Source organism: Belonocnema kinseyi, chromosome 8 (assembly GCF_010883055.1).
Source record: "Belonocnema kinseyi isolate 2016_QV_RU_SX_M_011 chromosome 8, B_treatae_v1, whole genome shotgun sequence".
Taxonomy (NCBI): Eukaryota; Metazoa; Arthropoda; class Insecta; order Hymenoptera; family Cynipidae; genus Belonocnema; species Belonocnema kinseyi.
Genome location: NC_046664.1, coordinates 129,418,004 through 129,431,424, shown reverse-complemented (window position 1 = coordinate 129,431,424; position 13,421 = coordinate 129,418,004). Strand labels below are relative to the sequence as shown.

Here is a 13,421-nt window from a genome sequence, read left to right as displayed (position 1 = left end):
TGCCCCTGACCGGCCTGCCTGCCTGCAACGCTCCTGCTCCCTATTTTTCTGCTTCCCAGTCCTACTCGTTCGATGGTGACCAAGGTACCCACCCATCCCGTAACTGCCCTGAACCTACCTTAGGGAGGCAGATTTGGCATGCGATCTACACCTCGCCGTCGTCTTAATAGATTAATGAATTCCACCGCGCTTTTCTTATACGATACCACTATTTATAATTGCAGAGAACGGCTCAAGGGTAGCGAATCGACCTCATTTCCAATCGATTCGCCCAACACGACTATCCAGCGTACGTTCCACTACATTGATCTGTAGTACAACAACTTCCGCTGTGTTAGCCGCGTAACCACAAAACAAACACACTTAACATTGTCCATGCAAATACACGCAACACATCACACATACACCATTCATACACTTCCGTCACACGCCTGTTCTTTTACTTGCATTCTACCCCAACTCCTCAACCATGGCTAGGGTAAAGCGTCCGGCTGAACAAATTGTAAGTAGGGTAAAATGGAACTGGTTTGAGATATCTTGTATTTCTGAAAAAAGATTCTTCTTTCGATCTCTCTAATGGCTTAATGGGAAAGTACCCGAACGTCAAATCGAAGTTTTGTGATACGATTTCCAGTGGAGCGACGAGAGTGGATCTTTTTTTTCAGAAAAAATTTAATTAACAAAAATTATTTTATATAATTTTATAATTTTGAAAAAAATTATTGTACACGAATGTATATCGCGAGCGCAAATTGTAGTTAGTAAGTGTAAACTTGAGATTAATTTTTTAAATTTTATAATTATAACATGACCTCACAAGATTTTACCGCTTTTTTACATTTTTGCATGAGCAATATTAACTTTCATGCAATAAGGTTGTAAACAAGATTGTAGAGATTCTGGTACTGATTTAAGTGAACATAAATCATTGTGGATAGTTTGTGAAGCTGGGCGAATTGTTTTAACATTGTTGCATAAGCAAGGCTACGTTTTACGCAATTTGCCCGTAAAAAAACTTTTTCAGCTTAGAAAATTTTCTTCAATATCAATGTTTTCCTCAAATCACTACGAAAAGCAGTATCATCTCGTGAGACCATGTTGAAATTGTAAAAAATCTATTGTACTTCAAATTAATCTGCATTTTTACACTTTATTATTATGAAACCTGCCGCATATATTATTTATGAATTCAAAGATGTAATTTTTTAATTGAATAGCAAGTGGTAAAATATTACAGACTTTCTGTTGATGAGGATTCTTCGATTTTAACATTTTTTTAAAAACTCATTTTATAAGTTGTAGTAGAAGTATTGCTCACGATTTTTCCCCAAACCAGAAATTGTTGTTAATAACGCGTGTAGTAATTCCTGAAAGTGAAATAAAGTTAAATGAAGGATGTTAATACGCATCTTTAAATTTTTTGTTTACACCGTCAAAACTGTTAAAATTATTATATTTCAAGGAATCTGTATTATCATCAGAGAAATGGCAACCACCGATCAGTGCAGATATTCTTTCACCCACTATGAAAATATAAATCAACACTATCGATCTAAGTTAACTCTTCAAATGACCAAAATTTTCAAAATCTTTTCAGCCTAGATGAAGCTATGAATCAAAAAAATTTTATTACATTTTTTTTCTGACAAAATATCTTCTCCTTCGCTCCCCTGGGAATCTAAATACAGAGCTTCCGATTGCCGGTCGGGTGAAAAGTTTGTAACACCTGGCAAAATAATTTTTTTTTTCTGAATAAGAATTCTTCTTTTGATACCTCTAGTAGCTTAAGGGAAAATCAGAAAACCGGGAATCAGAACTTCTGTGGTTCGATTCCCAGAGCAGCAAAGGAGAAGATCTTTTTTCAGAAAAAAAATAATTAAAAAAATTAAAAAACATTTCTATTTTAAAATGTTTAGACAATCTTAAGATGGTTACTGCCCAACATGTCGAAGGCATTTTTGGTTAGAGTTGGATTTTTTATTTGATTATTTTGCACGGGGCTGTCCCGCTATATATCATCAGTCACGGACGCATTTTTATAATGCAATCAAGTGATCTAATGAGAGCAGTCTGCCCCGACATATTGGACAAAGTCTGGTTTTTACCCCATCATTGACGGACTGGGTTGCAGTCAAGTACACGATGGGGGGACGTGCAGCTTAAGGTGGGTTTCGAAAATTATTATTATTGTTGCATTGTATCATCATTGTATTATTATTGCATCTGCATTGGAAACTAAGATATAATTATAATTGTAAAACTTAAATTTTCAAAATTTAAAAAGCCATATTTTCGGCCTAAAAACATACTTAGCGACCTTTAAACATTTAAAAAAATATGCATTACAAAAAAGTGGACGATAATTTTTTCACCAATAAAAATAAATCTAAAAAAAATGACTACATGATACACCCTAATAACTATATATATATATATATATATATAATATCCTTATTTTCCAAAAGGTCAAGAAAATTTATATTCAGAGATGACATCAGGTGGCTTGGAATGGATACAAAATCTTACAGTAGCCGACAGCTCTTTAATATTGCCCTATTCTGTTGGTCTGCTGAATTTAGCTATTATAGGGGTAAGATAACTTTTTTCGTATTCAGTTTCCTGCTTCATTTATAGGCTATTCTCTAGAATCTTATCGTTTTTTATGATGACCTGTGCGTTTTGTCTTTTTTCTGTATTTCGTAACGACTTTTAAACGTGTAATGTGTTATTGGACATCCTTCTAAGGCTGACAAAATTATTCCGGTCTCCTCAACTGCATTTAAAAAACATTTCTAATGCAATGAAATTGCACTGTCTTTAAAGTTACTTGTCGGTCACCATTGTTTTAAAGCTTAAGGTTTAAAGTTAAAGGTTCATTTAATTCAGAGCCTAATTATTTTATTTGCTAAAATATTCTCTTTTTTAAGGTACCTTTTGAGTGCAATATAATTTCTTTGTGCTTGGAAAATGTTAATGATTGTCTGAATATCTTTTAAACATTATTTTAGTTTTTTACGCTAATAAAAAGAATTTTGTCATATAAAATTTAAAAAAAATAAATTTAACAATATTTTTGAAATTGGGCTTATTATTTAGCTTTTAGCTTTTGTTATTAGCTATTAGCTTTGTTCGTATTTGGCGTTCGGACTTTTGATGGAATTTATTTTGGTAGAAAAAATTGGCTCTGAAAAAAGAGCGTGTGCAGGTTATGAGGTTACACTGTAGCATTGGAAGGAGACAAACAAAATTAAGAAGCGCAAAGGTGAATTGTTGCAAGTACGACAGTTAACTAGAGAAGTGGAACGGGCTCTGCTGAGATAGCTGAGACGGCTGCTGAGAAGGAGACAAGAAGGCGAGGAACCATAGGAAGAAAGAAGAATTTACACTTGTATGGGTGAAGCTAGAGAGGGAAATAAATACATGAGTAGATCAGGGATACAGGATATACACTGGAGGGACGATATGGACTTCTACTCTCGAAAATCACAAAGGATAATGTGAGAAAGAGCGAAAATAATAAAAGAGGATAGTACTAAGATCGGTGCAGTTGAAGGCAGTTCACTGGGGATCGGCAGGATCGGCAGAAGAAAAGAATGAAAAGGAGCAGAAATAGGATAAAGAAGAAAAAAAGTGATGAGTGATAAAGCAAAAGTTTAAAAGCAGAGCAAACGGAAGAGCGTTAAAGGAGAAAATGTTAATGAAAAATCATACTATTGTAAATAGGATAAAAGGGAGAAAAATGCTGAGTGAGTTCAGTGAATAGAGATAAATACAGTACGTGAAAAGTGCCAAAAATTCGACAAATTCTGTGAAATGGATTGGAGGGGTTGTAGTTTGCATTCTGTCAAGAGCAAGTCATGAGTAGGCTAGGAGAAAAGTTGTTGTGGAAAGAGGTAAGGAATGTCTTGGTTTAAAATGCGGCGACGGTATGCTAAAGTCGAAATGATGCCGCATTTGCACGACAAAGTAAGGCCCTCCGTGCCCGATGGACGACGTTGGAGGAAGCTGTTCTCCTTTGCATTCTATATGCAGTTTCCTTACTCCTTATATTGAAGTGTGGGCTAAGGGTTCCAGCAGCCTTCTTTGCTGTTGTGTACACGTGGCGGTGAAGGGGCAATGGTGTCTGCCACTAGGGCAACAACACTGGTTAGTGGGAGCGTAAGAACTATCAGTGAAGAGGACCCTCGATTTGTGAATGTAGATACTAGGCACCGCAGACTTAAGAATCGGGTTATTGCGGCAGACGAGCGTCAAGAGCCACCCTCATCTTTGGGCTATTCATGTCAGGAGGGAGCGCGGTACTCTAACAATACCATAAGGTGAATGGGTGATCAGAGTGCCCCGGAATGGTCCAGGGCCTGCTGATACGATACCAGGAATAAGAAGCCTCGGTACGCTAAGCCGTAACATTATGACCCCCTGGGTAAGTGGACCTACTGATCAGGCGGTATGTACCCACCGACAGTGAGCGCCTTAACGCGTGCTCCCCTAGTGACCACTTCGCAGCCGAATTTTACCACCTCGGTTATTAGGGACACGCGCCCGCAAAACGACTGATACAGCCGAATCGGGAAGCCTCACTCAGAATAAAGACCCCGCACCGTGAAACCAAATACTGGGGCCGTACCGCAGAAACAGAAGGTTATCGGCATCCTGAGGATTATCCAGAGTCCCACACAGGAGAATTCTATTCGTATGGGCACCGTGAGCACAGGCTATGGGAAAGTGAGGGGCTCTGAACGGATTAAGAACAGATTAAGATAGAACACATGGGACTAGTTGGAAGTGAAGAGCAGGGACGAAAATCCTGCAACATTAGACCAGTGTTGCGGCCTCAAGGAAATAACTGCTGAGGAGCGACAAGAACTGAACATGTTGGTTTCCAAGGTTATTAAGCCCCCTCCTGAGGTACTTCCAGGCGCCGTCCGCATCACTCATAGCATAGACGTCGAGGGACGCCCACCGATAAAATAAAGGTATTATCGAGTGTCCCCGAAGGTGTTGAAAGATATGCAGGAGAAGGTGACTCGAATTTCAGCCGCAGGAATAGTTGAGCCACCGAAAAGCGAATGGTCCGGTCCAGTAGTAATGTCCCGAAAGGAGGACGGAACATATAGATTTTGCTTGGACTACAGTAGGCTCAAGAAGGTCGCCTATAAGGATGCGTACCCATTGCCAAAGATGGACATGATCCTTGAGCAACTTCGCGCTGCAATGTATATAACCACCTTAGATTTGAAGTGGGGGTAACACCAAATCCCTATGGCCGAAGGTACTAGGGAGTAGACAGCGCGTACAGTCCCTGGAATGGGGTTCTTTCAGTTCAGAATGATTCCCTTGGGGCTATTAGGGGCCCTGCGACATTCCAGCGACTGGTAGACTCCCTCATAGGATTAGACATGGAACCGAATAGTGCTCGTAAATGAGACGTTTAACGTTGACGAGGATCCCCTTTTCTCCTACCCAACCCCAAGAACAATAAAGCAGCTGAGACTGATGCGAGCGGTTTTGCTCTGGGAGCAGTCTTAATGCAGATTCAAGACAGGGTTGAGAGGGTAATCGCCTTTGCGAGTAGAACGATGTCAGACGCCGAAAATAAGTACTCGGTTGCGGAAAAGGAATTTTTGGCTGTGATCTGGTCGGTGAGGAAATTCCGTCACTGCCTAGAGGCGTTTCACTTAACAGTTATCACTGAACACAGTTCGTTGTGATGTTTACACAACCTTCCCAATCCAACTGATCGATTGGCGCGATAGGCACTCGATCTCCTCGAGTACGATTTTGAGGTTATACACCGGAAAGGGCTGTTGCACCACGTGTCTGACGTACTTTCTCGGATGTACGAGAAAGAGGTAGCAATCCCCATATCTACCATGGAGCCAGTAGAAGACGAGTGTTATCGTAAAAGACTGCCAGAGGTGGCGGCAGCGGATCCGTGGCTCGGGGTGTTCCTGGAGGCAACATGTGCACCAAATTATGAGGGAGGGGACACCACTGGGACTTTTCTTTTGTGTACTCAGGAAAAGTAGGATTATTGGATGAGACACTAATAAAGAAAGATACACTGTAAATCGTTTCCCTTTATTTACCGAAGTTTAAAGTAAGGACGAGAGACAATAAGAGTTGGCTATCGGGTGGAAAATTAGGAATGGGTGAGCATTGGTGGTCCTAGAGTTTTTTTCTTGTTACTGCATGGCCAACACGGCACGTTAGTTGGACTATAAGCGGCGAGTGGCAGCACTGGACGGGCCACCATAGCAGACACAAGTACCCATGCAACACCACGTGGCCGAGTGACCATGCGCTGGCTAGAGAGGAGAGGCAGACACGCGGTGGCGACTTTGTTAGGCGACCTGACGCTACTCATGGTAGCTATGCTAATAGCAGCGTGCGGGCAGCCAATGGGAGGCACAGCAGTTCAAGAGACAGAACCAATCGGCGCGACGGACTCTACCACCGAAGGGAAAATTATCGGGTGTCACCCATTGGACTTCTTACGTTCAGACAGACCAATCAAAGAAGGACTCACAGAAGATTCGCAGGGCCCTGTGAAATAGGCCAAATGGCGTGAGAGCATGGCGCGGGTGTCACTGACCGCCATTTTGTGTAACACGAGGTTTCCTCTTTTAACTTTTCTCCGCGTCTCTTCGCGACGTAGTTAAATATTAGAATTCACTAATATTCTCATTTTTGAACATTTTGTTTATCACGACTGGTGAGAAAGTAGCGTTTAAGCTCTTTATTTTCAATTTTAATTCAGTGAATATAAGTTAAAGTAATCTAGTAAAATTTGAAACTGTTAGTGTTCTGTCTCTCTCTCACTCACGTGATATTTCACCCCCTTTGCTCGTGCAAAGCGTGGTCGTGGTTAGCGGTAAAGCACACGGAAAAATTGGAAAACTTGGTTATAACATGTGAGAATGATCCTAATCGGTTTTTCTAAATTTGTGATGAATACTTTTTATCGCACCAGATATGACGCTTCTCGTGCGATAAAAGGTATCAGCTACAGCTTTAATAAAACTGATTAGGATCATTCTCACGTGCGCATGAAATTTTTTTGCGATAAGTAAGGTATTCTCATGGGTTAAATATCCAAAATGGCTAAAAAGCCTCCAAATTAAATTATTTACATGATTTTGATTTCAGAACTGTGCCGTGGTGCGTATGCCTATGCAGCTGCACTTTATGCGGAACGTATTCCATACAGACGACACCCAACTTGTGTTACTATTCGAAATATTACCAATAGAGGTCGAAATGGGCTGTTACATCATGAACGTCCACGTTACGAATACGGTGATAATGAAATCTGCGTATGAACAGTTCTTGCTATGATCGGCATTTCATGGAACGCCTTGACCTTTGTGTATAGGCTTCATATCATCGTGATGCCTATGACAAAGCTACCGAATGCGTCCTTGGGTTGCGGATAGAGGGTCCCTGTACCAAGGGTTTCTGTTGAATATGGTTATAAAAATTTATAAACAGTTTCGAACAATTGTCCAGGGATGGTCCTCAAGGAATTAACCCACAAGCGGAAGTCTGAAAACCGTCTTGAAAGCTGAAAGGCACTTGATTACCTCTCTCTCCTAGTAGGCAACCTTATCCTCGGATGCAGGGCTCTACAAGGATGGATGCGCCCCTTTCCTTAGCTTTTCGTGGGAACAACAATGATAACACCAAACATAGTTGTAGTAAGTCCGGTTCTAAGCAATAGAACGCGCAAGGTTCCCGACCATGGTTCCGTCAACAATGCGACCACTCTATAGCTGGGGGAGCCAATGAAGAGAGAGTCATTGCGATGGATCGGCTGAATCTGGGGACTTTTAGGTGGACGAAGAGACGAAATCACGACTTGCTAGAGTGCTGCGATGCGATTGTGGCTTCTGAATAAGGTTACATGACACGACTGGATGCTCTGTGGTGCGAAAAACAATCAGAGCTTTGCACTTTTCGTATCAACGTCTGCGAAATCATGCCGAACTTCTCCAAAAAAGGGGCTATGGAAGCGAAGCGCTACTCTACCACAGCCATGAAAAAGCCGACAACAGAGAAAGAGAAGCGACACTCAGACCGAATACAATGATAATGACGGCCGCGTTCGAACAGTTCTTGCTATGATCTACCTAAATCCTCACATTAATTCTCGCCAAATTGAAAGAGAATCAGGAATACCAAAATCAATGGTTCTCAAGATATTTAAGACTCTTAGATAGCATGCTTATCACATAGCATTAAGCCAATAATTAACAGATCGGGATATCATGGAACGCCTTGAATTTTGCCTATGGGCTTCACATAATCGTGAGTTGTTCACATTCGTTATATTTTCTGAAGAGACTATATCTAAAAATATTGGAGCTTTAAACAGAGACAGCTGTCATTATTGGTATGTATAAGTCTCTCCAGAGCAAAGGTGTATAGCGCTTCTATCAACGAGCTCAGGGTCTTCAGGGATGCCATTAAGTTTTCATCGCTTAAAATAAACCTTAAAGCATTTTTTTCCTTAGTGTATCGTTCGAAAATCCCTAGAGCTAGATGTAGTTGCTCTTTATTTTGAGCATAAGTCTTAAGATGAGCATGTTAAATACGTGAGTGACCTTGTGCTTTCGATTTGCAGGTTTTCCGCTAAAGTACCCCTTGGAATGGCGAAGTGCTGGATATAGCGGCAATAATGTAAGGAAAACGAGGATTGGGCTCATGGATGCACCTCACGATTTGTGAATGAACCTTTAAGCTTTCCAAAAGATAGTTGATAAGTCTCTGGGAGGTCGAATCGAAAGCTTTCCGGCAATCAGTGTAGGATATCGATATGTCACGCTGGTAGGATATTGCATCTTTGCAGACACATCTATCTATGAGCAGGTTCTTCTGGCATCCTGCTACGCCTTTCTTTGACCCGCGTTCATACAGGAGTACTGCGCGCCCTTCTCCCAACTCCTCCGGAATTGGCTCTTCCGACTTTAAATATCATGTGAAAATATGTGCCGGTAGTGATGGGTGGGCATTCATCTTCAAGTGTTATGAGGGCATCACACAGCTCCTTGAAGCTATTTATGTTTTCTGAGTCTTCGTCCAGTCTATGCTGCCCTTCGTAGACATCTCTCCAAAATACTTCGGCCTCCTCTGGTTTGGGCGGGTGGTCAAGAGTAACTGGAGGGTCTTGGAAGAGTCAAGATGGGTGAGAGAGAAACAGTTGGTTACTTTGACTCACCTCTCTCTCCGCTCTAAACCTCTCTTAGCGTCAGATAGTAACCGTATTCTCTCAAAAATATGCTGCCTTATGGTCACCAGCTTTGACTTGTTAAGTGTGTGATAACGGACCCGGAGTTTGCGCGCGAACTTTCGAACCTTGGTGGTTTCTCCGGGTCATAAAGCATAGCCCTTCCTTTATCCGATGCAAGCCCGCCTTTGGTCTTAGTATTGCCTCTCTTTCTCAGTTGCCGGCTTTTTCTGGCTGTGGTAGAGTAGGCGTTCCGCTTACATAGCCCCTTTTTTGGAGTAGTTCGGCATGGTTTCGCAGACGTTGATGCGAAAAGTGCAATAGCTCTGGGTGTTTTCGCACCACAGAGCATGCAATCGTGCCATATAACCCTGTTCCGAAGTCACACTCGCATCGTAGCACTCTTGCCAGTCGTGATTTAGTCACTATGTCCACCTAAAAGTCCCCAGATTCAGCCGATCCATCATATTGACTCTCTCGTCATTGACTCCCCTGGCTGTAGAGTGGTCGGCATTGTTGACGGACCCATGGTAGGAACCCTGCGTGTTTGGTGTTATGATTGTTGTTCTCACGTGAATTTATGGAAAGAGGTTCGTCCATCTTTGTAGAGCCCTGCATGTAAGCATACGGTTGCGCACTCTGAGATGTCGCCCGGTATCCGCTTAAGCCTGAACGAAATGGAGAACAGGCCTTCTACTAGGCCCCACACGTAGTAGTCGAGAGGATTGCAGTCTGGGCTGGATGGAGGCCAGAAATATGGCGACCAGTGGTGATGCATATTACTGTACAGCCAAGCCTGAGTCTTTCTGGACTTGTGAGTTGGTACAGAGTCCTGCTGAACACGGATTTACTTCCAACGGCCACTTTATCCGTCCAAGACTTCACAACTATTCTCAGGACTTCGATATACCTTTAGACGTTCAACGCCGAAGGGTATATTGTAAGGGTATAACGCCTTGGGAGTTTTTCCGGCGCGCAGAGACTCCAGTGCAGCTGCTCTAGGTCCTTTTCTTGGCTTTTCGTCGCGCTATATCACTCAAATCTACTCCGTAACAGAAAAGGAACTCATAAACATGAAACTCAACCCTTTCTTTACAGATTTCCGGTGAACTATGATAGAGGAGACCCACATAAATATATTCCGGATTTATCTTTACGACCCTGTATATACATATATATATATATATATATATGAAATATATATAATACATAAAATAAAATAATATATATATATATATGGTCAGGAAGTACGAAGAAGTGGGCAAAGGAGCGTTTCTGTACCAAGCAGCGGAGGAGGCTGCTGAAACACACGGACTTAACTTCAGTATTAGGGGTAAGCAAAATGCATCAAATCTTATCTAACTCGAGTACTCACTCCTGAAAGCCCGGATTAAGAAATAACAAGAGAAACACTTTCGCGAACAGCTCCTCGATAAGAGGATGCACGGTATCTTCCACAGAAATGTGAAGGATCAGTCAATGTCGTGTGAGCTAACTTTTGCTTTCCTTAAATCACCCGGATTGAAGTCAGGTAAGGAGGGTTTTATTTTGGCATGCGAAGACGGTGTCATTTTCACCTTAACATACCGTCGCCACATGTTAAACTAATTATCCTCATCATCGGCGCTCTTGGAGGTGCTAAGCTTTCACTCGTTAATAGACTGAAAAGCATCCCTGCGTGTCAACAATATGCTAAAACACTTGCGGGAAAAATGCAGAAGGCGGTAGTCCTTGGGTTGCTCCGTGTTCTTTAGGAGCACGAGACTTTTTCTGGATCTTCGTATTGATTCCGTTACAGACTGTAACCACCCATCTCACGGTCTTGAGACGTGGATGTGGCTGAAATTTTACCGCGATTTCGCTGAGATCGGAGTGTTTTTAAATATAGCCTCGTCAGAAAATATAACAAATGTGAAAAACTCACGATATTGTGAATCCCATTGACAAAATTCAAGGCGTTCCATGAATTTCCGATCCATTCATTCTTGGCTGAGTGTTATGTGATAAGCATGATATCTAAGAGCCTTAAAGATCCTGAGAACCGTTGATTTTGGTATTCCGGATTCTCTTTCAAGTTGGCGAGAATTAATGTTAGGATTTAGGTAGATCATAACAAGAACTGTTCGAAGACGGACATCATTATCACTGTATTCGTGGCGTGGACGTTCACGAGGTAACCGTCCATTTCGACCTCCATTGGTAAGGCTTCGAATAGTAACACAAGTTGGGTATTGTCTGTATGGAAAACGTTCGATATAAAGTGAAGCTTCATGGGCATAAGCACCACGGCACTGTCCTAAAATCATAATCATGTCAGTGATTTCGTTTGGAGGGTTATTAGCCATTTCAGATATTTAAGCGATGAGTGTACCTTGCTTATCGCAAAAAAATTCATGCACATGTAAAAATGTTCCTAATCGGGTTCATTCAATCTGTGGTGGATACCTTTTACCGCACTAGAAGCGTCATATCTGGTGCGATAAGAAGTATTCACCACAAATTTAGAAAAACCGATTAGGATCATTCTCATATGTTTGTACGAATTTTCCCAACTTTTGCACTTCTAGATGACTAACAATTTGCCAGAAGGGTAGCAGATAGTTTTTCCACCAAAACTACCAAAATGCAGCATTAAAATTGAGACATGTTTGCTGATCCGATCGCTCCGATAGAGTGGTCGAAGTAAGAAGTGACGCACGAAGGAGTGGTTAGGAAAGACATAATTAAACAAAATCATTTGACTAATATGCAATTTATAATTTTAAATAATATTAACAGAGCGGGCTTGTCCCTCTTCACAAGATTCCAATACGTGGTCGAAGTAACCACTCAACAAAGTGGATAGTCTTCAATACCAGTGAGTATTATGAGTGACTGGACAATGAAAAATTGAAAGTTTGAACTGACTCAAAACCAAATAAATACAGAGATAATCGAAGCAGGCCTACTTGTCAACTTCCGGGTTCCTCTCGTGGCTCCTCTCATTTTGGCATCCAAAAATTTTCTTTGATCCGATATTCCAAAAATCTCTAAACGCATATAGTGTATAGCTATGTTATAACCCCCCCCCCTTTGAAATTGTTGTCCTTTTCGAATCCGGAACTGTATTTTAGTTCTTAGCTTGAGTTTTCTTTGTTATTCGCTTTTTTGTTATCTTTTTATTTTCCATTCTCAAATTAAGCTGTCAGATCGAATAAGGTCACATAAATTGAAGGCTTTCTGGACCTCTGGAGGCTTCCAAAAACCTTTTGGAATTTAAATTTTTTTGTGAGTTTTATTGGGACGCAGAGTTTAAAGAAAACACCTTTAATACGGTTAAGAGTGCTTTAATAGAAACAGACTCGTAAGATACAAAGCCTTTAACACGCTTGTTCATAAGGCACAGCTCAGACAGAACGAAACACGAGGTATGAACCAGAGGGGAGAACCGAACAGAGGAAGTAGAGTCAAGTGAGCAGATTGAGCCAAACTTCAACTGTAACACTCCCTCCCGAGATTGACTCTAGTTGCAAAAAAATTCGTCGAGTTTCTTATTGAAATAACACAGTTAATTAGGTCAGTTAGGCAACTTATCCTAAATTTCGTTCATTTCGTCAATGTACTCCAATCATTTATAAATACAAAATGTATTCAACAGTCGTGGTTTAGAATGCTGTTTCATAATCTACTATGTGTTTCGAAACAAAGAGGTTTATTCAATATGTCCGCCAGTTAGCTCTTTGAAGATACCCAATTTAGAACTACTCTCTCGTATTTTACACATTCTTTTACATAATCTAAATGTACGCTCGCCACATGTCTGAGTCGGTTTTGTTGTCACAATTGAGCATGGAAGGAAGAAAACTGTTGTTGGTTATTCGAATCAAAGACTTGCTTATGGTAATTAACTCCTGACAAGCCTGACTCATTGCTACGTACTCACCCTCACAAGTTGACAGAGCAACATAGCTTTGTTTGTTTGATCTCCATGAGATCGTGTCGCCGAGCAGTCGTATTACATATCCACAAGTCGAAACTGAGGATTTACAGTCCGCGAAACTAGCTTCTGAATAGGCTGCCAAGTCTTCCCGTCGTCTTAGGAATTTTAAATCTATACTCTTACCAGGTGTATACATATGAAACCGGTATTGCCATCTAGCGGCCAGTAGGCACACTTGTAGGCACTGTCGGAACTTACCATTTGTGCTAATTGGCG

General features: G+C 41.3%; 1 protein-coding gene across 3 annotated transcripts in view; it reads left to right on the top strand.

The window, feature by feature from the left end:
• Positions 1-13,421, top strand: part of LOC117178904 (cytochrome c oxidase assembly protein COX18, mitochondrial-like) — a 128,990-nt gene that overhangs the window by 56,392 nt on the left and 59,177 nt on the right. For 2 of the 3 annotated variants that reach the window (XM_033370444.1, XM_033370443.1), the window contains exon 4: positions 2,466-2,590. The exons of the other annotated variant lie outside the window; for it this stretch is intronic. In XM_033370444.1, the coding sequence (XP_033226335.1) occupies positions 2,466-2,590 (125 nt within the window). The remainder of the gene's footprint in view (positions 1-2,465; positions 2,591-13,421) is intronic. 3 annotated transcript variants of the gene reach the window in all.